Here is a 27,132-nt window from a genome sequence, read left to right as displayed (position 1 = left end):
TTATTTTGCCAGGGACCGTTGCCACCCACTCCTGGGGCTGAAACAGGGTTACCCCCTTTACAGTCATAGGTACATGTATGTAGGCTTGGGTATCATCCATCTTGACTGTCCCCAATTGATATCAAGGTAACCAAACCGAGGCTGGAAGAACAAAATAGTCTGGTTCCCATTTGCAAAATGATTATTAGCATTCATTAGTGCTGTTTAATACAAGGAACAAGACCAAGATGGAGACAGTGTGATAAAGGTCTTCTGGACTCTGGCCATTAATCTAGTTCTTTCAGGCCCTGGGTATTTTACCGGCCTGATGGATCATGTTACGGAAACTGACTTGACGTGTTTGTTTGATTTTCATGGAAATGTTCATAATTATATCAGTTAGTTTCTCTTTCTGAAATTCAAGGAAAAATAACAAAATGCAGATTTGTTCATGACAAACACATCCTGTACAAAATGACATGGAGCTGTCTTTTTTTATGTGTCTTTTTTTTCATGTAGCTGGACACAGACGCTGGAACTTGCTACATTGTACCCTTAAACATTTATTTTTTATTTTTACAAATAACAAGTAACTGTGTTCATCAATTCAAATGTAAACTCAAGTCGCGCCTAAAAAGTTTCCTTCACAATGCATTGTTAATGTTATATACAGCCATTTTAAAAATACACTGAACATACATTGTACTATCTAAGTTTGTTATTATGTTTACAAAAGCTCAGTTCAGAGGTTACTTATTTCATTCCCGCTCTGGTAATTTTTTTCCTTTTTCAACCTCAAATCTCAGTTGGTCGAGCACCGGCATGTTAATTGGATTTTGTTGGTTCAAATACTGCTCTAGTCAGTTTACCTTCATTCAACCCCCAAATGTTTAAAACAAATTTGAGTCAGTTTTTCTAGTTTGTCTCATCCCCTAAAAATGGTGATCCCTCTTCCACTCCTCCCAAGTTGTTTCCTCAATTTGGGTGTGATCCCTGGCTATTTCGACAGTTTAAACAGTCAGATGGTTTCTGACTGGAACGGAACCCTGAACAAAGATAAATTGACAAAACAGGGAGATCGCCAACGGGCTAGATAAAGTAGCTCAGATGGTAGAGCGCCTGCACATAAATCCAGAGGTTGTTTGTTCGAATCCTGGTCTAGGCATGTTGTCTTTGTTCATCCCCGAAGTATTTATTTTATCTGGGAGATCACCAACAAAGGGCTAGATACATGTAGCTCAGTTAGTAGAGCGTCAGCATATTAATCCAGGTGATTGTTCAAATGCTCTACAGTAATTTTGTCTTTGTTCAACCCAAAGTATTATATTTTATTTGGGGAGATCGCAAACAAAGGGCTAGATACAGTAGCTCAGTTAGTAGAGTGCCAGCACATTAATCCAGTTGATTGTTCAAATGCTCTACAGTAATGTTGTCTTTGTTCAACCCCAAAGTATTATATTTTATCTGTGGAGATCGCAAACAAAGGGCTAGATAAAGTAGCTCAGATGGTAGAGCGCCGGCACATAAATCCAGAGGTTGTTTGTTTGAATCCTGCTCTAGTAAATTTATCTTTTTTCAACCCCAAAGTATTATATTTTATTATATTTTACGAGTTTGTTGTCCATGCCAAAGACTTAATCCAAATGACTGAGTCTTGTTTTTTAGCATTGTGTTTTTAATTTGATTGTTTTCTTGTATTTTTAAGTCTTTGCAATTTGTATATTGTGTATCTCTTTGTAACTGGACTGCAGTTCAGCCTTAATGTCTGCGGTGGTCTTTGTTTTTAATCAACCATTTCAAACCAAATCAAATATTTTTTGGGGTGTTTTAAGGGTCAGGAGACATCTTTCATCCAATGTGTTCTAAACTTGTGTCATTCCGAGCGTTTCTAATTGCTTCCCTTTCATTGTTTTTTTTTTCCAGGCAAGTGACTTGTCTGTATTCGAGGTTAACATCAGGTTTGTGGGTGGATTGCTGTCTGCGTTTGCTCTGACCAGTGATGAGGTAAAGTATTAACACACTTCTTGAACTATTTATTTTGAACTCTTTCGTTACATAGGAACACGTTGCCTTGGATCGGTCGAGTTGGTCTTTGAAAAGCGTTTGTAATCGTTTGTTATAAAAGGCATACGGTTAGAAAGATGTTTTAAAAGTAGAATACAATGATCCACACAAAGTTGCCTCGAAATTGCGTGGTTTTCCTTTTACTTTGCGAACTAACACGGTCGGCCATTTATGGGAGTCTAAAATTTGACATAAATGGTCAACCGTGTTAGTCGCCGAGGTATTAGGAAAGTTACGCAATTTCGAGTGACACTTGTGTGGATCATTATATACTACTTGCTAATAATTATTTTGAGTAATTACCAATAGTGTCCACTGCCTTTTTAGACACTGGACACTTTTGGTAATTGTCAAATACCAGTCTTCTCACTTGGTGTATCTCAACATATGCATAAAATAACAAACCTGTGAAAAGTTGAGCTAAATTGATCATCAAAGTTGCAAGACAATAATGAAAGAAAAAACACCCCTGTCAAACGAAGTTGTGTGCTTTCAGATACGTGATTTTGTGACCTCAAAATCGAATTCTGAGGTCTCGAAATTCGTGGTCAAAATTACTTCTTTCTTGAAAACTACATGTATGTCCTTTAAAGGGAGCCGTTTCTCACAATGTTTTATACCACCAACAGCTCCCTATTACTCGTTACCAAGTAAGGTTTTATGCTAATAATTATTTTGAGTAATTACCAGTGTCCACTGCCTTAAAGCTGCTTGAAGTGTTACCAATATTTGAAAATTGCAAACTGAATATGCATAAATTGTCGGCGGATACACACACACAAAAACAAATCAAATTGATGAAAAAACATAAAATAAAACCATTTAGGCCTCAATATATTTTTTTTTAAATTAAACGCTCCCAAAAGTGCAGTGCTATTAAAATTCAAATTTCAACACATGCCATTACAATATTTATATTTACATTGATGACTTCATTAGGATAATTCACATTGTATAAAAAGTTACTTATAAATAGGAATTGTAAAATCAATACCAATATGGATTGTCAGACTCCCATTGTTAACTGCAAAAATCAATAGGCATTTGCCCAGCCACTCTAGCCAACATTTCACAGTTGAGTAACCATGGCATCTGCGTGTGCTCACCTGTTGTGTGTTTACAGTGTTAATTTATGCATTCACTGCGTGTTATGACAGCCTGGGATTGATTTCGGCTAGCAATTTTGCATAATAACAAGAAATTTAGACGGAACTTAAATTGTGCACACACTATGCTGATATTGAATAGCAATTCTTAATTTTCGCGATTCTTGAAACATTTTTTTGTAGCATTTTGCTCTGCTATACAAGAGAACTCGTTCACTGAGGAAAATAAATTTTAAAAATTTGAAATTTTCAAAGAGCACCGCAGCAAAAGCACAGGGCACCAATGCAGTTTCCGTGGGTTAAAGCAGTGGACACTATTGGTAATTGTCAAAGACTAGCCTTCACAGTTGGTGTATCTCAATTATATGCATAAAATAACAAACCTGTGAAAATTTGAGCTCAATCGGTCATCGAAGTTGCGAGATAATAATAATAGAAAAAAGCACCCTTGTCACACGAAGTTGTGTGCGTTTAGATGGTTGATTTCGAGACCTCAAGTTCTAAATCTGAGGTCTCGAAATCAAATTCGTGGAAAATTACTTCTTTGTCCAAAACTATGGCACTTCAGAAGGAACCGTTTCTCACAATGTTTTATACCATCAACCTCTCCCGTTACTCGTCACCAAGAAAGGTTTTATGCTAATAATTATTTTGAGTAATTACCAATAGTGTCCACTGCCTTTAATTCAAGGCATGGTTAAAGTACAACAGTCAACTCTGGTTATAACAATTAAGATTGCTGGAGCTGGACAAATTATTAGAAACATTTTTTTAAAGGCACTGGACACTTTTGGTAATTGTCATAGACCAGTCTCCTCACTTAGTGTATCTCAACAATCGCAACAATATGCATAAAATAACAAACTTGTGCAAATTTGAGCTCAATAGGTCTTCGAAATTGCAAGATAATAGTGAAAGAAAAAAACACCCTTGTCACACAAAGCTGTGTGCTTTCAGATGCTTGATTTCGAAACCTCAAAATGTAATTCTGAGGTCTCGAAATCAAATTCGTGCAAAATTACTTCTTTCTTGAAAACTACGTTACTTCAGAGGGAGCCGTTTCTCACAATGTATTATACTATCAACAGCTCCCCATTACTCGTTACCAAATAAGGTTTTATGCTTATAATTATTTTGAGTAATTACCAGTGTTCACTGCCTTTAAAGGCAGTGGACGCTATTGGTAATTACTCAAAATAATTATCAGCATAAAACTTCATTTGGTAACAAGTAATGGGGAGAGGTTGATAGTATAAAAGTATATAAAGTATTTACCAATAGTGTCCACTGCCTTTAAGAGGAAAGTAAAAAAGAACAAAGCAGAAATGACATTTTCGACTTCAGAATGTACTCTTTATAATAAAGGAACTTCTTTAATGACACTCAGTGTTCTTGATAACGAGGGTTCACTACAATTTCAATACCGTTCAATCGAGGTAGACAAATATACTAGAAATAGTCAACTATTGCAAGGAAATGAGGGCCAGCTGCCAGCCAGCCAGTCATCCTTGAAATGAGGTAGTACTATCTGCAGCAACTCAAATCTTATTACAATATTGATAACACTGTCCTTCATGGCACCACAAATATTGTCATAAAACCGGCCAATTTACATCCGCTTGTTGTTTGCATCAGATTGCACCTGAGCTCCTCACTCATCTGGGTGGCCAAAAATTTGCTTCAAAGTTCAGATTAAAATAAGAAATATCATTGTTACTTGTGATGGTTCCCTAAGAAAGCTTTACAAGAAGTTAGGAGGGTTAAAGGCAGCAGACACTATTGGTAATTACTCAAAATAATTAGTAGCATAAAAACTTACTTGGTAACAAGCAAAGGAGAGCTGTTGATAGTGTTGTGGCGAGTTTCCCGCGAGACTAATTCAAGTACGGGAGTCCAGGGAGAAGTCCAACTGCTGGGCCGAAAGTTCCCCTTATCCCGAATCCAAATCGTACCTCAGGCCCCGGGGAACACTACGAGCAGTCTCGGGCTAAGGCTGCAGGCTCGTTTGGGTGGAAATCTACTGCCCGATCGGTTACTGTTTGTCTGTTGCACTCCCGGGGCAGGGTTGGATATATCTCTGGGGGTTTGGGAGAACATAAATGAGGGGACTCTGACACACAGCTCTATGTGTAAGAACTCTGTAATTGCCTCCTGGGCATCTCACTTTCTCCAATCCTTTCACAAACCTTTCACAATTCCTTTTAACAAACCTTTCTTCCCGTGTGCACTCCTCGGAGGACCGATACAGTGTGCACTAGCAAATTTAGCAGCCTAAATGCACGCGCTAGGACGCCGATTGTTTTGCTTTGTCTTATTCGAGTTTCCCAAATTAGCTGGACTACTCAACTGATAATGAACAACCCCTCGTCGACCGCGAAGAGGTTACTTTGAGCGCCGATCTCTGTAATCAACGCTGGGCCATCCAAGTTCTCTTGTCGTCTGTGAACTACCAGCTGCCACCTCCCCCCCCCCCCCCCACCCGCCTCCCCCTACACCCCCATCACGTTTTGAGTGACTGGCCAGCAGGACAGCTTCATGTATGGACATTTCATTAGGTTCATATTAGTGTAACTGTTGTGTTTGTGGTATTTTATGGTCTATTAATTCTTCCTGTGCCTATAAACCACCTGGTTAATGGTCTGACTAATGTCCATATAGCCATATCAGCAAGGAAATACACCTTCAAGGCCAGGTACATGTAATGACCATAAACGCTTCACAGTTGAAGTAATTGCCAATCATCTTAATATTAGTAACCGATGTTTGCATACAATGTACATATGTATGTACATGCACAAACATACCTGGAAACTGCACGGTTTTCTTGTCTCCAGAACAAGGTCGGCCATTTGATAGAGTCAAAATTTAGACTCCACAAAATGGCCAACCGTGTTTGTTCGCAACGTAAAAGGAAAACCGTGCAATTTCGAGGCATGTTTGTGTGGATCACTACATGTATATTCTACTTTTAACATGTAAATTATCTATCTAACCAATGCATTTTATAACAAATGGTTTAAAACGATTTTCAAAGACAAACTCGCCCGATTCAAGCCAACGTGTTCCTTTAATGGGTAAAATGGAAGTGCAAAAGGAATTATGTACTTGAATGCTTTACAGTGTCGGATTTCCTCAAAATTGGAAAGCTGGGAAAAGAAAAAAACGAATGACGTTTGTCGCATCTAGATGACACATTCACATTACTCTCTTTTGATTCCTGCGTTTGCATGGACACTCTCTACTGTGTTAAAGTCTGGATGACAAGTGCCCAAATGAGGAGAAAATGCCAAAGAATATTCCTCCAAGGGGAAAATTGAATTCTGGTGTCGGGCAATTCCCCTGTTTTCACTGATGCACGTCAAACATTATTGACGTTCATATCAGATACATGGTGACAGCAGGCCAGATGCTTTGCAGGCAGCGGAAGCAATTGCCTCCTTGCCCCCGGGTCATTGCCTTGTTGCCCTTGAGATGTTTTTTAAAACCAAAGCAGGGCTCACCCTATGAAAATTCAGAAAAAATCGGGTTATAAATGCAATTTTAAGTGTATACATACATTGTGTAGGCCTTTTTCATTTCATAGTCATTTTCTGATTTTTTTTTCCGTCTGAAAAATCAGCAAAATTGTTTTTTTTTAATAGCCTGAAATGTGTATAAACCTACACCATGTTAAGATACTATAGGTGAGCCCTTATACTCGATAAAATGTTTCTTCTTTTTTCCAAGGGCCAAATTATCCTACCTGAAAAAAACAGACAGGTGGCAGCAGGCCTTGATTTTTGTGCTTGAAAGGGCACTTCTATTTGAAAAATGTAAATTTGCATCTATTGGAAGCTTGCAAAAGGGCACCACAGCAAAAGAACTGGGCATTGCGGCAATACAGCCTTTTGCGAGTTAGATTTGTTAGATTGGTACAATGACTTGCTTAGTCACAATGTAAAGCTTGCGTTTGAATTCCTCAGACTATACGAGGCAATTGTCAAATTGTTCGGGGCAAGCTTTTGTATATAATGTACATGTACATGTACATATAGCAACCTCCAGACATGCCAGATGAGCAAACCCTAGTACTACTGTGCCATACACATCCATTCAAAATTGTGTTGTATTGGTGTTCACCGTCTCTTAAAGACACTGGACACTATTGATAATCGTCAAACACCAGTCTTCTCACTTGGTGTATCTCAACAAATGCATAAAATAACAAACCTGTGAAAAATTTCGGCTCGATTGGTCGTCGGAGTTGCGAGATAACTATAAAAGAAAAAACACCCTTGTTACACTAAGTTGTGTGCTCTCAGATGCTTGATTTCAAGACATCAAATTCTAAATCTGAGGTCTCTAAATCAAATTCGTGGAAAATTACTTCTTTCTCTAAAACTATGTCACTTCAGAGGGAGCCGTTTCTCACAATGTTTTATACTACCATCCTCTCCCCATTACTTGTTACCAAGTGAGGTTCTATGCTAATAATTAGTTTGAGTAATAACCAATAGTGTCCACTGCCTTTAAACTACATGTACATGTACATGTATGCAAAAGCTTGCCCCTTACATAGCAACTGTCTCGATAGTCTGAGGAATTCAAATTTAAGTGATACCTTGCGATCAAGCTCGTCATTGTACCAGACATTATTCAAACCCATCACGCAAATGGCTTATTGCTGACGGTGCCGTGGGTTATTTTGGAGGCCTGCGACAGTGTCCACTAATTTATTCCTGCTGGTCTAAATCTGATGGTCGATGAAAGTGATGCGCTCTCTCTCTCTCTCTCTCTTTGATCGGAGCATCTTGTTGCAATCTTGACATCACTATCCCACAATCTTCAGCGGGCGGTTTCTTACATAGCGACAGTGATTCGGAGATAACATTTCCGACAGGCTACATCTTCCATGTGCCATATATTCTCATGTGGCTTTTGTGGCTGGCGCGGAAGTGCCTTCTCGATACCGTCTCTTGTCTGCTTTGAGAATGAGAAAACAAGGGTAGATTTCCTCCAGCATTGAATTTGACAAATTTGTGTTCTCTAAAGTGTCTAAGTGGATGCAGTATGATGGTGGCATTCCGCTCACATTTTTTAAGGGAGGGTATGTGTACATTTGTACACCCTTGGTAGTTTCTCAGAAAACTTGCGTTTTTTTCAGTAAAGACCACTGGAGTGTTGATAGTTTAAAACTCTGAAGTAACATAGGTTTTGAGGAAGATGTAGTTTAAAGGGAAGGTGTAAGTTTTGCAATCACTCTTAAAATGAATGGCAATAAAAACTTAATCGGTAACAAGCGATGGAGAGCTGTTGACAGTAAAAAACATTGTGAGAAACAGCTCCCACTGACATGACTGACAGAGGTTTTTGAGAAAGAGGTAATTTCTTATTCAAGTACTAAAAGGCCTGAAGTCTTAAAAAAAAAAAAAATAGGCATCTGAAAGTACACAAAGTTGTTTTCTTTCGTTATTCTCTTGCAACTTCTATGACCAATTGAGTCCAGATTTTCACAGCTTTTTTTATTTTATGCATGTATGTTGGGATACACCAAGTGAGAAAAACTGGTATTTGACAATTACCAATAGTGTCCAGTGCCTTTAAGACCTCACATAAATCAATATGTTTTTCTTGTTTGAAAAACTAATGTCTTATTATTCTCTTTTCAGATCTTCAAGACGAAGGCAAAAGAAATAGCGGATAAGCTTCTTCCTGCGTTCAACTCCCCCAGCGGTATACCTTATGGACTTATCAATCTCAAGACGTACGTATTCCTTGTGTGCATTCAATACTAAAGTGTGGGTTTCTTAGACAGAAAACAGAGTTGTGTTTTTTCGTACTTTAAAGGATTCGGGTACTTTTTAAAAATTTCCACAGATTTACATTTAACTTACAGGGTTCGAAGATAATGATAGTGGAAAGCTTCCCTTGAAATATTACTATTAATTGAGGTTCTTGTAGTTTTTGATAAATGAGTAAAACAAGTCACAAAATAATTTTCATCTCAGGAAGATGAAAATTATTTTAGCATGTACATGTGTAAAGTCCCTTTTTACCCGTTATGACATTCATAACCATAGCATAACTGGTCAATACGTTTTTACATGCTAAAACTGAGACGAAAATTATTTGTTTTACTCATTTCTCAAAAACTATAGCACCTCAGTAAGTAAAATTTCGAGGGAAGCTTTCTTCTATCATAATCTTCAAACCGTGTAAGTTACATTAAATGTAAATATGTGGACATTGTGTTTTGTGTTAGGAAAAAGTACATAGACCCTTTAAAGAGGCACTCTGTTTGGTCTTTTTTTTTGCCCTGGCATGCCTGGTCTTGAAACGTTTTTCCAAAACCAGAATCAAAATTATAACGTAAACAAACTATCAGCCGAGGGGGCCGACTTCACAAAGAGCTAAGATAAATCTTAACCATGTTAACTGCAAATCAATCATAATTGCTAAGTGTGATGTCATTACAATGTAACACCGTGAGTAGTAACATGAGTCAATTGAAATACACTAGACTGTGGTCAGACATGTTCAGTTGCCTTGCCCAGCATTACTTTAACTGGCCTCTGTGGTCCAGTATGAGTCCAGGATTCAAGACACCCGTCCAAAATTTGGAAACAAAATCAAATGTTTTCAACATTGACTACTTGTTTTTTTTTTTTTTTTTTTTTTTTTTTTTTGGGGGGGGGGGGTTGTCTTTATCTTATCTTTCACAATAATACTATGGAAGCAGGTTTTCCTATAGTATTACCAGTGCCTCTTTGTTACCCATGCTTTATTAAACAGCCAATAAAGGATGATCTCAAATATATAGATATTACAGTTTTCTAACAGCTGCAGTCCATCCAGGAAACATAAAAAATATAACGAGTCTCTTACCTCACGTTAAAACATGGTAAAAATGGGTTTTCTCCAGAACGCTCCAAGCCAAGTTTCTGAAAAACGTGGGGTCAAACAAACCCGCGCGACAAATGAACCGTGACGTCAGTGGCGGCTATTTGGTGTAGAAATGCCAAAGCTGGAGAACTGTGTTCAAAACCAATAGGGGAAATTCGTCACTGGCGTCCAGGGTCATTATAATAGATAAGCCGTTTTGACTCTCGGCTGAAAAAGCCGCGCAGCTGGGTGATTTTTTGACTCGAGATATTTTTTACTAAATGCAAATTTTTGAGAGTAAAGTGGTTATTAACCGGTATCTGCGATGTCTATTTGGCCATAAAAAGGTAATAGTTGACATATTGAGATCATCCTTTATTGGCTCTTTAATCATTGGTACATGTACAGTGCATCTACATTAGGTATGTACATCTACATGATGTATCTCCATGATAAACAACAAAACCTGGTCCTACATGTATACAATTTAACCCTCTTATCGACGCCATGAGGTGTAAACACTTCGGTAAAAGAATGCAGCAAAAAAAATAAACTGACCTCATAAATTGAGTATCTGGAGTAAACAAAAAAGATATTATTTTAACAATCTTAGGGCAGATGGATGGAACGTGGTGGACTAGTATGTATTTTCACAGACATGAAATTGTCATATTCCAGATTTATAGGCCTATATCAAGAGAAGAGCTGCTATTTTGCCCAAGGCTTGTGGCTCATCTATTGGACATACATGAATTAAAGGAAGACGTTGCCTTGGATCGGTCGAGGTGGTCTTTGAAAAGCGTTCTGTTACCGTTTGTTATAAAATCGATATGGTTAGAAAGATGTTGTAAAAGTAGAAAACAATGATTTACACAAATATGCCTCGAAATTGCGTGGTTTTCGTTTTAGCTCGTTGACAAACACGGTCGGCCATTTATGGGAGTCAAAAATTTGACTCCCATATATGGCCTACCGTGTTAGTTCGCGACATAAAATTAAAACCGTGCAATTTTGAGTGATACTCGTGTGGATCATTATATTCTACTTTTAAAACATATTTCTAACCATATGCATTTCATAACAAACGGTTTCAAACGCTTTTCATAAACCAACTCGTCCCAACCAAGGCAACGTGTTCTTTTAGTAACCAGCATTCTCACTTAAAGGGAATGTGTACGTTTAGTACAGCAGCTTTCCATAGTACTTTTAACGCATTTTGAGAATCATTTCATTTCGAAGTGGTAATGTGGTTATGGAAAAATATACTGTACCAGTTGTTATCCCCCAAAATTGGAAAATGAGATCAGATCGTGTATTGTATTTCCTAGCTATTCTTCCTGCGTGGACTAAGCTTGGGCGATCTCGATTTATTTTATTCACGATATATCGCCCACAATATATCGCGATATTCCATATATAATCGCGATTAATTAAATTTGACATCATCAGTCTTCAAACTCCAAGTGAACGTTGTAGAAGAGACAGTCATGGCATAAGAGAGGTGTTCTAATGATCTATTCTTCTGGTTTTACTCCAAACCTATGGGGTGCAAGATGTCTCAGCTAGCAAATACATCACGATATTTAATCGATATCGCGATATATCGCGATATATCGCGATATATCAATATTTCAATTAAAACCAAATCCATCCGATATCAAAATCGTTTCCAAATTAATATCGCGATATTCGATAATATCGTGATATCGCCCAAGCTTAGCGTGGACATAGTATGACGATATCTCAAAAAATGCTACCACTTTTTTCAAATGAAATCTGCACGGGTTAGTTTTATTGTACATCAACATTTATGAGTGCAAATGATTAAAACATTTGAACGGTTTCAAAAAACATTTAAGGTACGTTCCTTTAAACGGTGGTCTGATGGCCAAATATTAATTAACGCATCTGAGGACCAGTCTCTAAGTGGCCAAGCTAGTTATTTCAATGTTGAAAAAAACCCATCCCTACATGTATGGTTAGTGAAAAAGCTATTGGACATGATCGTTTAAAGGCAGTGGACACTATTGGTAATTACTCAAAATAATTGTTAGCATAAAACATTTCTTGGTGAAGAGTAATGGGGAGAGGTTGATGGTATAAAACACTGTGAGAAACGGCTCCCTCTGAAGTGCCATAGTTTTCGAGAAAGAAGCAGTTTTCCACTAATTTGATTTCGAGACCTCAGATTTAGAACTTGAGGTCTCGAAATCAACCATCTAAACGCACACAACTTCGTGTGACAAGGGTGTTTTTTTCTTTCATTATTATCTCGCAAGTTCGATGACCGATTGAGCTCAAATTGTCACAGGTTAGTTATTTTATGCTTATGTTGAGATACACCAACTGTGGAGGCTAGTCTTTGACAATTACCAATAGTGTCAACTGGCTTTAAAGATGGTACTCTAGCTACCCTCCCCTGGGTGACTGCAACTGTGAAGGCCTGGTACTTCACTGGAAGCAATGGAGGCGATTGCCTCCATGCCCCCTGGTCATTGCCTTAATGCCCTTGAAATGCACAGTAGAAACTTAAAATGTCCTCATAGGGTGCCCTTTGCCATGGGAGAACATGCCTTGGTGCCCTTGCCCTTTCAACAACGAAGCATACAAGCCTGACATGTGAAAAAGCTGCTGGACCAGTGTAAAAAAAAACTGGTCGACCAGTAAAACAACAAGGTAATTTGTCCTGCTGGCCAGTCACTGACATAGTTACAGGGCAATCCTAACAACCCCTGAAACACAGTCCTACACATTGAATCCAATCGTCCTTGTCACCACTACCCTTCTCTTGCAGCCATCTCCCAATGCTCTCATAAATTTCTCTTGAACTGAATTACTGTCTCTTCATTTAAGACATGCAACTTATCAATTACTATACCTCTTCCACCTCAACGCCCCACTACCCCCCACCCTCCCCCCCCCCCCATTCCCTCCCTTCCCAAACCTCTTTATTGGCTAACCATCACGAAGGCACGAATATAAATATTCGCAACGAAAATAATCACACATGAGGTGACAACGTTCTAACCAATAGATATAAAACGGCGCTGCATGGATGAAGGTGTGATAGAGTGGTGCATTATGGCACGTTATGCCATTTACGTTATTGCGTTGAGTTGGGTTCTTTGAATAATAAACTTTCCTTCGCGTTACAAATGTCAGATTAAAGGGATATTATTGCAACAGGGCTGGAAATAACCACTCTGTGTCACTGTCATGAGTCTAGGAGGTTTAGCACTTGGCCAGAAAACACCATGGCCTACAATAACCAGTGGATCAAATGCCTGTAATTTTAGCAATCGGCGAATAACCTGAGGGCTTAAAGCCATTATACACTCTCAGTGAACAGTATTGTCCAAGTCCCACACTTTGTGTATCACAACTTATGTATAAAATAACAATCCTGTGGAAATTTAGGCTCAATCGGACATCGGAGTCGGGAGAAAATAACGGGAAAACCCACTACTGTTTTCGCGCGTTTCGCCGTGTCATGACATGTGTTTATAACAAATCCGTAATTCTCGCTAACGAGAATTTATATTGTTTTACCGTTTTCTCAAAAAGTTAAGCATTTCATGGACTAATATTTCACGAGAAGTCTTTCACCATTACCTTCTGTAAACCCTGTAAATTATTTGTAAATCTGTGAACTTTTTTTTTTTCCTGTACCGAAAGGGTCCAATGGCTTTAAAATATTGTCTGTACCAAGGGCAGAGTCCAGTAGTTTTGGCACTTGGCCAGTAACCCAATGGCTTGAAATAGCCAGTGGCTGATGTACATGTACATGTACAAGTTGTACTTAAAGGAACACGTTGCCTTGGATCGGACGAGTTGGTCTGTTAAAAGCGTTTGAAACCGTTTGTTATAAAATGCTTATGATTAGAAAGATGTTTTAAAAGTAGAATATAATGATCCACACAAGTATCACTCGAAATTGCATGGTTTTCCTTTTACGTCGCGAACTATCACGATCGGCCATTTATGGGAGTCAAAATTTTGACTCCCATAAATGGCCGACCGTGTTAGTCGACAGGGTAAAAAGAAAACCACACAATTTCGAGGCATATTTGTGTAGATCATTGTATTCTACTTTTACAATATCTTTCTAACCATATACATTTTACAACAAACGGTTACAGAATGCTTTTCAAATACCAACTCGACCGATCCAAGGCAACGTGTTCCTTTAAGCACTTGATGATTAATCCCAAGAGATTAGAGATACTGTAATGCTGTAATTATCGTCTATACCACTGGCGTACATGTATAGGTCCAGTAATTTTAAGCACTTGGCGGGTAACCATGTCTTATCTTCTGTGAGACTAAATTTCTTACAAGACTTTTTTATTTCTCTTTTTAAACAGTGGAAACAGTCGGAACTGGGGTTGGGCTTCCGGAGGCAGCTCCATACTCGCCGAGTTCGGATCAATGCATCTTGAGTTTTCCTACCTGTCAGAGATAACTGGTGACCCGGTTTATCGTCAGAAGGTTGGTATAGTGCCTTCAAGTGTCACCCCTGTGCCAAATTTATGGAACTGTTTTTTTTTTTCAAGCATACTAATTAGCTAAGCACAACAACATTCTGCTATGGAGGAAGAAATCTGCTAACCAGAATGGGTTTGTGAATAGATGGACTGCACATGACATCATTAAACACCTTCTTTGATGTGAAACAATGGAAAGGTGCACGTGTGTAGGCGCTGCGCAAGACTCTTGGCCAATGATCGCCTTTCATGTACATGTATGCACGTTTCATCAAAGATGGCGGCCAATGCAAAGGGTATACTTTTTAAACCTTACACTTTTAGAGGTAACAATGTTTTTTATTTGCGAATGGAAATTTTGTTAAGATGAACAGATGAGAAAAGCTGTTGGACTTGTAAAAAGATGTGCACCAGTGAAAAAGCTGACGGATTTGTGAAAAGATGTGCACAGAGAAAAAATATGTGGACTTCTGGAAAGATAATATACCCCAAAGAAAAAGTTAGAGGACTTGTGAAAAGATCTGGCAATTGGAAAAGTCAGAGGACTTTTTCTGAAAAGAAGTGCACCTGTGAAAAAGCTTGCGAGCTTCTGGAAGCATGCAACCTGGCCAAACACAACTGTGAAAATGCTAGCTTAAACGACATTGCGTTATTTTATGTTTTCGTGTTTACGTAATGTACCATATTGAGGTTTGTTTTTTCTACTTTCAGGTGGACAAAATCAGAGAGAAGTTGGATTCACTTTCAAAACCCAATGGTTTATATCCGAACTATCTCAACCCCAAGACCGGCAAATGGGGACAGCGTAAGTGTTTCTTCTTTATGATGATATCTACTCAGTCATTTATCAAGTTTTCTTCACTGTGTCTTGTCAAATGCTCTGAAGTCTTGTTTGTTGCTGAAGACGTGGACGTAAATGTGTGTTCATACTTTCTTTGAATCACATTACTAAGGGATGCTAGTTTTTTCATGGTTTCCCAATGAAGTAATCATACTAATAATAATTGTGTAAACTTGACTTACATTTACCTGTTCAAATTCGCCAAGCTGACTCGCTTTTGACTTTTAAAGATGCATTTGTTTGAATCTATATTTTTGTAACAAATTGTGTTTATTATTTTATTTCATTCTTTATGTTTATTAATTCCATTTTTCTTCTTTTTAATGTATCTCATAAAAAAATAAAAAAATTCCTTGCATATTTGTCATGGTTTTCATCCACTTTATTGTGTTTTGCCTGGTTATATTTATCTGATATTGTTATTTTTGACTTAACTCCATTCCTTATTTCCTTGTTGTATCATTGTAAATCGTTTTCAACCAATCAGTTTCCATACTGCATACATTTCTTCATGTTTGTATTACACCCGTACATTGGCTATTTGTACAATACTTTTGTTAACTTTCAAAGTTTAAACATGGGGAAACCGCTCTTTCTCTCGGTCTGGTCCTTCCCTATGGAACTCACTCCCCATCAAACTCAGCAAGGAAACTTCCTTCAACACTTTCAAGAACCAACTCAAGACCCACCTCCTCACACAAGCTGCTTCTCCTTCTGTTTATTTTGTTTAATTAGTTCCTTCAGTTGTTAGCTTTGTTAGGGTTCCTGCGCCAGGAGTGTCACCTGTGACAGACATGGCGCATTACAAGTTTCCTTTATTATTATTATTATGTCAATCTCCGGCTTATTTATCTGAACTTGTTCATCATTATTCCCCTACTCGGACTTTACGTTCATCTCAACAGTCATTGCTATCAACTCCTAGAGCTTCTTCCATTTTTTATGGCCACAGATCTTTTTCACATGCTGCACCGTTTCTTTGGAACAGTCTTCCTGTGCATACTCGCCAGGCTAGTTCTTTACAATGTTTTAAGTCTCTTTAAAAATCTCATTTGTTTGAAGCTGCTAATTTGTAATCTGCTTATTTATAATTGTATTTTCACATTGTATATTTTATTGTTCTTTTTATGCGCTTAGAGGCTTTTGCATCAGGCGCTTTACAATTTTTTTTATCATTAGTAATTTTATTATATATATTTATTATTATCAATGTTATTAAAGGAACACGTTGCCTTGGATCGGACGAGTTGGTCTATTAAAAGCGTTTGAAACCGTTTGTTATGAAATGCATATGGTTAGAAAGATGTTTTAAAAGTAGAATATAATGATCCACACAAGTATCACTTGAAACTGCACGGTTTTCCTTTTACGTCGCGAACTATCACAGTCGGCCATTTGTGGGAGTCAAAATTTTGACTCCCAGAAATGGCCGACCGTGTTAGTCAACAGGGTAAAAAGAAAACCACGCAATTTCGAGGCATATTTGTGTAGATCATTGTATTCTACTTTTACAATATCTTTCTAACCATACATTTTACAACAAACGGTTACAGAACGATTTTCAAAGACCAACTCGACCAATCCAAGACAACGTGTTCCTTTAAATGGATTTGGGTACTTTTTGTAACACAAAACACGATGTCCACAGATTTACTTTAAACTTACACAGATTGAAGATAATGATAGTAGAAAGCTTCCCTGAAAATATTACTTGCTGAGGTGCTGTAGTTTTTGAGAATTGAGTAAAACCATGTAGTGAAAATACGTCTTTACATGCTAAAATAATTTTTGTCTCATGATCACTGAGACAACAAACTATTTTCATGACATTGTTTTACTCGTTTCTCAAAAACTTTAGCACCTCAGTAAGTAATACTTTCAGGGAAGTTTTCTACTATCATTATCTTCAAACTGTGTAAGTTTAGTGTTAATCTGTGGACATTGTGTTTTTTTGTCATATAAATAGTACATAGACCCTTTAAGACTCGTCATTCTTTGACCTTTATGTTACAGAACACGTATCTCTAGGAGCATTAGGCGACAGTTTCTACGAATATCTACTCAAGTCTTATATCCAGTCTGGACTGAAGGACACAAGAGCTAAGAAAATGTACTTCGAAGCAGCTGAGGTGATTAAAACAATTTTACATAAAATAAATTTTGAGTTACTGAGCATGCTTAAACAACCCACAGCCGGTCACTGATTTTACAGGAATCATGTTTATGAACTGATCAGACTCCCTGTTGTGTTTACATTTTGACAATGAATTGAGTTTACCATGATGTATTTTTAATCCGAGCTGCAAGAAAAAACACTCTAAAGTGATTGTGGAGCAATCCCGTGAGAATTTGCCATTGTGCTCATGTCATGATTAAAAGCACTAGTATTAGTATTTACCATAGAAATAGAACCCGGAGAACGCTGAGTGTCTCATTGTGCGTGCGGTTTCGTTGTGAAACCATTTTTATGGATGCGCATACGCCATTTTCGTAACGCGTGTATGGCAAAAAATTGTGCCATACAATTTTGCCATACAACGACATCATCATTGACCAATGAAAACACTAGAAATGGTCTATGTGACTGACATCTTGCCATTTTGCCATACGCGTGTGTCACTCGATGATAATTTTGCCATGCGCGCGTATTGCGTGGTATTGATAGGCCGCGTGCACAGACGACACAGAGAGTGGTCGAGCTCAGCGTTCTCCGGGTTCTATTTCTATGGTATTTACTCAAAAAAATAACTGACTCAGCAATGAAGAACTGTTGATTTTATAAAATGAGATGTTGGGATACACCAAGTGAGAATACTGGTCTTTAGCCCCTTTCACACAAGAGCAATTTAGCAAGGGTCCCTTGCTAAACTGTAGCATTGTTGTAAACTTTTACAAAATGTACCTCGTGTGAAAGGACAACAATTTCTTTCTACTGTCCAAGTTCTTTTGCAAAATCTTGTCAAACATTGCTACATTTTTACATCCATGCTAAAATTAAGCAAGGGTCCTCTAGTTAAAATGCTGTTGTGTGAATAGCACTTTTGCCAGTATTAACAAATGTGTTAAAACTTTTGTTCTTAAAGGCACTGGACACTATTGGTAATTGTCAAAGACCAGTCTTCTCACTTGCTGTATCTCAACATATGCATAAAATAAATAACCTGTGAAAATTTGAGCTCAATCGGTCATCAAAGTTGCGAGACAATAATGAAAGAAAAAAACACCCTTGCCACACGAATTTGTGTGCGTTGAGATGGTTGATTTCGAGACCTCAAGTTCTAAATCTGAGGTCTCGAAATCAAATTCGTGGAAAATTACTTCTTTCTTAAAAAACTATGGCACTTCAGAGAGAGAGCAGTTCTCACAATGTTTTATACCATCAACCTCTCCCCATTACTCGTCACCAAGAAAGGTTTTATGCTAATAGTTATTTTGAGTAGTTACCAAACGTGTCCACTGCCTTTAAACTCTCTCCCGTTATTGTTTACTTCTCATCACTCCAGCCTAATTAAGTCATGATTTATTCAACATTCTGTATCACCCCCTTCCCTCCTTCTCTATCTTAAAACGATTTCCCAGGCGTTGGAGAGGAAACTCAAACAGACGTCACCGGCCGGTCTGACCTACATCGGGGAGTGGCGAGCGAACCGTGTGGAGAAGAAGATGGATCATCTATCGTGTTTCTCCGGGGGAATGTTCGGTCTGGGTGCTCAGTACTCCACCCAGAAAGATCACTACATCGAGCTGGGGGAGAAACTGGCGGAGACTTGTCACAAAGCTTATGATAACACAGGTACGGTATTTCAAACCAGGGGCTGGAATTATTACACTGGACCACTGGCCAGTAATTTCAGTATTAGGCCATTATTAAAAGGCAGTGGACACTTGGTAATTACTCAAAATAACTATTAGCATAAAACCTTACTTGGTAACGAGGAATGGAGAGAGGTTGATAGTATAAAACATTGTTAGAAGCGGCTCCCTCTGAAGTAACGTAGTTTTCGAGAAAGAAGTAATTTTCCACGAATTTGAGTTAGAGACCTCAGAATTAGATTTTGAGGTCTAGAAATCAAGCATCTGAAAGCACACAACTTCGTGTGACAAGGGTGTTTTTTCTTCCATTATTATCTTGCAAATTCAGACCAATTGAGTTAAAATTTTCACAGGTTTGTTACTTTATGCATATCATGACATACACCAAGTGAGAAGACTGGTCTTTAACAATTACCAATAGTGTCCAGTGTCTTTAAGCTCAAGACTAAAAAAACAGCCATTATTTTTTTTTTTTTTTTACAGGTATTTGCAGCAATGTTTGAATACCCATTTTATTATTGTACATGTTGTAGGGTAAATTCTGGTGTTTTAGTCATCGGGGTGTGGGTTCGATTCCCGGTCATGACACTTCACTTTATTTGCTACTCCTCACCCAAGTGTCAAGACCAGGACTGGAACCCACACTCTGCTGATCAGAAGCACCACAGCTGAAGTCCAGAACTTTTGGCCGCCAACTACCAATATTGAATTGTTTGCTCAATTGAAACTTGTACCAATGAACAAAATGAATTGAGAAGATTTCCTTCCCTACCTCGTGTGGTCAAACAAGCCCCTCCCCTTTTGTTGTTACCCTCCCCTTTGTTCATCCCCTGCTTTCTGTTTGTGCGTTCACTTGACTGCTTTCTTAAACAACCTGTTTACATGTATATCTATTGTCTTGTTATTTAGCCTTTGAGAAAGACTCTTCTCTAGGGTCGAAACCTCAGACCATTATATTCTGTAACTATTTGTTTTCAAGATTTTGTGAACTTAATTGTTTGTTTATTTATTAATTTTTTGAATATTTAGCTGTCACTAAAGTGTTCTTAAATAGTTTTAAATAACTATGTTTCATTTTGGTGTGTATATGTATGTATTCTGATTCTTTCAATAGTTTTTAGTCACTGTTTTCGGAAACTGTATATTTCGCCTGTTAGCCGGTGTGTTGCAGTTGCAAACCATTTTTAATAATAACAATTCAGTTTGTTGATGACAAGGTTTTTATGTGTAAGAGAACTACATGTATTGTAAGCCCCTTTGTTGATTGCGTGTTTCAAATTGATTTTTTTTTAACGAATAGGCCTAGTCGTATCTACATGTATAATAATAATCTTGCCTTAACACATTTCTGAAAAATATCTGCACATTATGTAGATGAATCTTACATTGAAATTCATTAATGCTGTATTCATAAGTAAGTAAGCTTTGTGGTGACATCGCGTAAAAAGTCTCTGTTGGTGAGTATTAGCAGCTCTGAGAATAGCCTGTTGTCTGCTCGGCGTTTCGATCAGTATGCTCTGATCGTCTTCAGCGGAACCACCACTTCTCACAGCAGAATTTGTTTACATGGTGTCACTGCTAATTTAACTTAGTATTTTTCCATCATGCACAGCCTTAAGTCCTGGGTGTATTTGTAAATGTTGCCAATCAGATAGGCCTAAATGACTTTATGCTAATTTTTTTATTTTTTATTTTATTTTATTATCATTTTTTTTTTTTTCCATCAAGAAAACCCCCACCTCTCCTCAGACCTTAACATTAAGTCTTTCCCTCTTGTATCGCTCTCTCCCTCGTTAACAGCGACTAAACTCGGTCCAGAGGCCTTCCGGTTTGAGGGTCGGTCGGAGGCGGTTGCCATGCGACAGAACGAGAAGTATTACATCCTGAGGCCAGAGACCATGGAATCGTACTTTGTGATGTGGAGGCTCACACATGACCAGAAATACCGAGAATGGGGCTGGGAGGCTGTTGAGGTAAGTGTCATTAGCATAGTTCTAGGGGGGGGGGGGGGGTAATGGGAGTACATTTTTTAAACACCGGTGGACTTATTCTTCAAGACATGTTTACAAAGATTTTATTATAAAATAACGAAAAGAGTTTTTAATGTAAGGTTTGATTCCATCAAAATCAGGACCCACTTTCATGAAGCTATTAAAAACAAACTGGCCTGATGATTCGTTTTGGAAAGGGCGAGGGCACCAAGGCATTTCCTTCTTGGTAAAAGGCACCCTATGAGGGAATGGTAAATTTCTACTGTCTAGAGCATTTCAAGGGCGCCAAGGCAATGACCATGGGGCATTGAGGCAATCCCCTTTGTTACCTCCATGAAGTATCAGGTCTGCAGTCACCCAGGGGAGGGTAGCGAGAGTACAGTTTTTAAAGCCATTGGACCCTTTCGGTACAGAAAAAAAAAAAAAGTTCACAGATTTACAAATAATTTACAGGGTTTACAGAAGGTAATGGTGAAAGACTTCTCTTGAAATATTAGTCCATGAAATGCTTTACTTTTTGAGAAAACGGTAAAACAATATAAATTCTCGTTAACGAGAATTACGGATTTGTTATAAACACATGTCATGACACGGTGAACGCGCGAAAACAGGAGTGGGTTTTCCCCGTTATTTTCTCCCGACTCCGATGTCCGATTGAGCCTAAATTTCCACAGGATTGTTATTTTATATATAAGTTGTGATACACGAAGTGTGGGACTTGGACAATACTGTTTACCGAAAGTGTATAATGGCTTTAAACGATGGTAGAATTATTCTTCGAGACGTGTTCACAGATTGTTTAGTTCTAAAATAACAAGAGAGTTTGAATCCCTCAGGACTAGGAGACCCACTCTCATAAAGCTAAACACAAGCAGTAGCTAATCACAATAAAATCAGGATTGCACTAAACAACCATACTGCATGGCTTTATATGGCTAGTATCCTGCTCCTGTTTGCTTTAAAGCAGAAAATAGGCCTGATACTTCACGGATGCAATGAAGGTGATTGTCTTAATGGCCTGTTGTCATTGCCTTGGTGCCCTCGTAGGGTGCCCTTTACCAAGAAGAAAATGCCTGGGTGCCCCTGCCCTTTCAAAAACGAAGCATACAGGTCTGTGTTAAGCAGTATTTTCTGCATAGGTAGCGGCTCTTATAAACTAGGCCACTGTAGGTCACTAGTTTTACTGTAGATGACAAATTGGAAGGTGTGCAAAAAGAGTAGCCCATTCAGTAGAATAAATGTTGACATTGGTTCTAGAGTTGTTCTAGTGTATTGTGATAGTCAGTCTCGCTCACCTACTGCAGTGGGCGAGGGTTGCACTATAAAGTACTTACTCCCACGCCCAACTTTAATACCTGCATGTGACTGGAATCCTCCAATATCTTCCTCTCCTATGTCGCACCACACCAATGATCTTAAAGACACTTGACACCTTTGTTAATTGTTAATTGTCAAAGACCAGTATTCTCACTTGGTGTATCTCAACATATGGATAAAATAACAAGCCTGTGAAAATTTGAGCTCAATTGGTCATCGAAGTTGCGAGATAATAATGAAAAAAAAACGCCCTTGTTGCACACATTTGTGTGCTTTCAGATTCATAATGAAAGACTAAGTCTTTAATTATTTGAGTGAGAAACTACCTCTTCTCTCAAAAACTTACTTCACAGGGAGCAGTTTCTCACAACATGTAATTTATAAAAACCTGCAAAACCTGTCTTTAATAGGTGTCTCTCTTTGTTCAAGCTCCATAAGCTAGTCTCATAAGCTAGTCTGTTCTTAATTGTGGACATATGCCCTATATGAAATCCCAATAGCAGTATACATGTATTATTATTTCATCTGAACTTGTAAATTAACCTCGCCTTCTCTTCACTCTCTTCTCGCTTCAGGCTCTAAATAAACACTGTCGCGTGGACAGCGGTTTCTCCGGAATACGAGATGTCTATGCAAACAAAGTCAGCCACGACGACGTCCAACAAAGCTTTTTCCTCGCCGAAACACTAAAATACCTCTATCTTTTGTTTTCCAACGACGACTTAATACCCCTGGATCAGTGGGTGCTAAACACAGAAGCTCACCCTCTACCCGTTATAAAAGATTGGAAACATTGATTCTAGATGCAAGTTAATATATTTTGTGCCAGCATTTTGTTTTTGATTTCTTGGCGGGGAGGGGAGGAGGGAGACGGGGATTGGAATTTTAAATTTTACATAGCTATCAATCTCTGTTCCCAATTATTGGAAATGAGTCGCTCTAATGTAGATAAATTCAACACTTGTACATAAATGGGTAAAAATGAGGTAAAATCCCATGTTTCGGTGAAGCACTAAAAAGTCTGCTCTTCATGGTTTTCTGTAAAACTTTGGTAATATTTTACCCCCCCCCCCCACCTCCCCTCCCTCCCTCTTTCCCTCCCCAGTGCCCAATTTCATAAAGCTGCTTACAGAAAGTTGTGCTTAATTTGTTTCTTCTTCTGCTATAAAAAGCACAAAAAATAACAGGGAACCAGTCACAAGTGGTTCATGTGGAAACAATATTTTTTGTAGCCTTATTCTGGTTAGCATAATTTGTTTTGTGCTTTGCAAATTTTTGTGCTAAGCAGCCTAATTTCATAGAGCTGCTTTAGCATATCAAAGTAGCTAAGCAAAAAACAAAAACCTGCTAAGCACAACAAAGTTACGCTTACCAGTAAAAGGTTACCAGCCAAGCTTTCATGTCACAAGCACAACGACTGTTATCCTGCTCATATCTGCTTAGCAGAAAATTGTTAAGCGTAAAAAGTAACTTAGCACAACAAAATTATGCTTACCAGAATAAGGTTACCAGCCGAACTATCATTCCATTATGTACAGTCTGTGACTGGTATCCTGCTCATTTCTGCTTAGCAGTTAAATGTTAAGCAATATTTTCTGCTTGAGCAGCTCTACGAAAGTTAGGTTGGTTACCAAAGTTTAGTATGGAAAGATCTTGAAGTGACTCATTTGCCTTGTTGAGTTTTATAAATAGCTTTTAGGATCTGAGGTCACAGTTGGTTAATCACATTTTTTACAAATTTTAGGCACAAGAGTTTTTTAGGTGACAAGACCATCTTTAGGGGATGTGGCTACAGCTGGGTGCGGCTTTGGCTGGATCATCACTAGAACATGCATTGAATCATAGTCTTGAAACATCCTTAGCCATAGCCGCCAATACAGACCTTAGAAGCTGTACCCAAATTGGCGGCTACAGCTACGGCTTTTGCTAAGGGTTTTTTCTAAGGATGTCCTATATTTGGTTCCTTGTGTTGTTGGACATATTTTTCTTAAGCTTTTTTTTTTCAATTTGCGGCTACAGCTGCGGCTGGGACTGTTGCTAAGGATGTTTCTAAGGTTGACCTATATGTGACCCTTGTATTGTTTGACATGTCCTTAAGCTGTATCCAAATTTGTGGTTACAGCTGCGGCTACGACTGTTGCTAAGGGTATTACTAAGGATGTCCTATTTTTCATAAGACATTGTAAGATAACAGAAGTCCAGCCGTAGCCCCAAGTTCGAACATGTCCTCAGTTTGTTGCTGTTCTTTTTAACAAGGTATAAGTTCTGTGCTTTGGTGGAATTTTGTTAAGATTTATTTTATCCAATTTGTCTTTAGTTCGGCTGGGATCATTTTTTGTGTTTTCAAGTTAAGTTTCATCGGAACGATTTCAAACAAGTTTTCTGCTTAAACTTGTATATTCAAATGTATATCTGCTTTTTCACGGTGAATCCTTGCAATGCATTTTTGATAAGGCCTTGTAATTTAATTAGTGGGAGAATATAAATTGTTAGGGTTCTAGTCAGAAATCATGGCCAGTGATCATGCCTTGTTTACGATACATGTACATCCTGGGATACTGCCACCATAGGGCTAGATAGCTCAGTTGGTAGCGCGCCGGCCATTAATCTGAAGGTCACAGGTTCAGTTCCTGCTCTAGTCAATTTTTCTAAGATCAACCAAAATTAAATCGACATCTCGATGGCATGTCCCCAGACTCGTTTTACTCATTGTCAATGGGTGACTTTTGGTGGACTCTAGGTGGCAGCAAACTTAGGTCGAACTGCGTAAAGAATGGACCTCTTCGCAAACACCCATTCCGCAAGCGCGACCTGTGAAATGAGGTGCATGCTGGTCTAGCTAGCGATCAAACTTATTATTTTTTGTGTGTGTGCTATAACCCACTTTCTGATTCATGAGTTTACATGGTTTAAGGGTCATGGTTTAATTTAATAGGCACAGTTCTATCAAACTTGATCGCTAGCTAGACCAGCATGCATTTGATTCCATGCTTAACACGCACATGTCAAGTATTTGCGGTAAGGTCTATGGGAATTTACCCGTGGTAATTCTGAGGCCACCTGGTGTCGTAAAGTCTCGCATTAGAATTTTTTTTTTTACTTGAGGTTCTAAGAAGTAATGTCAACTCAAGGCAAGGTTCAGATTTTTGTAATTACTGCCAAATCATGATCAAATCTAGCATTGTTCACTCACCAAAGACGCTGCCAGCGTAGTTGTTAATAAACTGTTATTGAAATTCCAATCGGCATTCAACAGTACACTATGTCTGCAATCATTTTTTAATTTTTTTTTTATTGTTGTTTGGTTGGGGTCCCTTTTTTGTTCTCAGTTGCATTTTCTTTTTTAGTGTTCTTTATATTGAATTGTCATTTAATGAACATGTTATTTTGGTGTTGAAAGGAGAATGTCATTGACTTCAAAAAATTTCTTTTATCGGGTAGAGTATGAGATCCGGTTGTTCATTTGTCTGTGTTTGGGGTTTTGTCAAATTATGACCCCCTTGCATTCATGCCACCACTGAAGGTCAGCGCACAACTTTTTGCCAAAGATAGTTCGCCTGAACATCTGACTTGACTTTTTTGGGGGGTCTTGAATTACACCAATGTTTTTTTGCCGTCCTGCAAACTTTTTGGTGTGAAAAATAGGAACTATTTTTTTTCTGGTGTTTTGTTGTAGGTTTTGCACTTTTATTGGTTCTTTTTGTTTCTTATTTCTCTGATTTTTTATTTATATATTTTGTGTCTTATATAATGTTCCTGTTCGATTTAGTTGAGCCTTGACTATGAATTTTGTGGTGAAGTGAATTTGATTTCATATGTCAATTATTTGAATATAAATGGTATATGTGAAGTAGTCCAGTTGGTCCGATGAGAACTTGTAAATCAAGGGTGTGTAAATAAATTCATTATAAAGATGGGAAAGAAAGGGTTTGTGATTAAATCTCACCCTTTAGAATTTGAGCCCTTATAAGGCAAAATAGTGTTGTAATTCTTGCATCAATGTTGCAATCTCTGTGAAAGGTATAGGGTCATAGATTTTTGTTTGTCAACAAGCTTGTGCTGAACCAAGCCATATCAAGTAAGTAACAGTAAAAAAAGCCACTTTTTAAAGTTTGTGAAAGTTTCAGCTGAACACGGTGTCTAGCTGAGAAAACGGCACAAAACTTTCACAGTGTTTTTAACAATAACACACACTGTCCTACCCGCGTTTAGCGAGGTAACAGCGGGTACCAACCACATCTCTGGCTGCAGCATTAGCGAACGGAAACCATCAGAAATCTGAGAAACAGTCACGCATGAATTATATCAGGTTTTAACATTTTGGGGTAAAATGATGATCAAACCATATTTTACTTCTAATTGTTACATCAAAATAGGCTTTAACAACAGTTGCAATGCTTTTTATCAAGTAAGTTTGTATGGTCATTCATTTTTGGGGCACCAATCTATGACCCTACCTACCTTTAAAGAAGTAATCTATGGGACGAGTCGCATGTTCTGAACTAAAGAACATTAAGCATATGTTTAAAGGAACACGTTGCCTTGGATCGGACGAGTTGGTCAAAACAAAAGCGTTTGTAACCGTTTTTTATAAAATGCATATGGTTGGAAAGATGTTTTAAAAGTAGAATACAATGATCCACACAAGTTTGCCTCGAAATTGCGTGGTTTTCCTT

At 38.2% G+C, this 27,132-nt stretch overlaps 1 protein-coding gene across 1 annotated transcript in view; it reads left to right on the top strand.

The window, feature by feature from the left end:
• LOC139946777 (mannosyl-oligosaccharide 1,2-alpha-mannosidase IA-like) overlaps positions 1-25,698 on the top strand; it is a 36,737-nt gene extending 11,039 nt beyond the window's left edge. Inside the window, exons 3-10 of the mRNA XM_071944469.1 lie at positions 1,903-1,983; positions 8,798-8,892; positions 14,375-14,498; positions 15,206-15,299; positions 17,349-17,464; positions 18,915-19,128; positions 20,949-21,121; positions 23,032-25,698. Of these exons, the coding sequence (XP_071800570.1) occupies positions 1,903-1,983; positions 8,798-8,892; positions 14,375-14,498; positions 15,206-15,299; positions 17,349-17,464; positions 18,915-19,128; positions 20,949-21,121; positions 23,032-23,253 (1,119 nt within the window). The 3' untranslated portion in view covers positions 23,254-25,698. The remainder of the gene's footprint in view (positions 1-1,902; positions 1,984-8,797; positions 8,893-14,374; positions 14,499-15,205; positions 15,300-17,348; positions 17,465-18,914; positions 19,129-20,948; positions 21,122-23,031) is intronic.
• The last annotated feature ends 1,434 nt before the right edge of the window (positions 25,699-27,132 follow it).

The sequence above is a fragment of the Asterias amurensis genome, chromosome 14 (genome assembly GCF_032118995.1).
Source record: "Asterias amurensis chromosome 14, ASM3211899v1".
NCBI lineage: Eukaryota > Metazoa > Echinodermata > Asteroidea > Forcipulatida > Asteriidae > Asterias > Asterias amurensis.
This window is presented reverse-complemented; position numbering and strand designations above follow the sequence as displayed.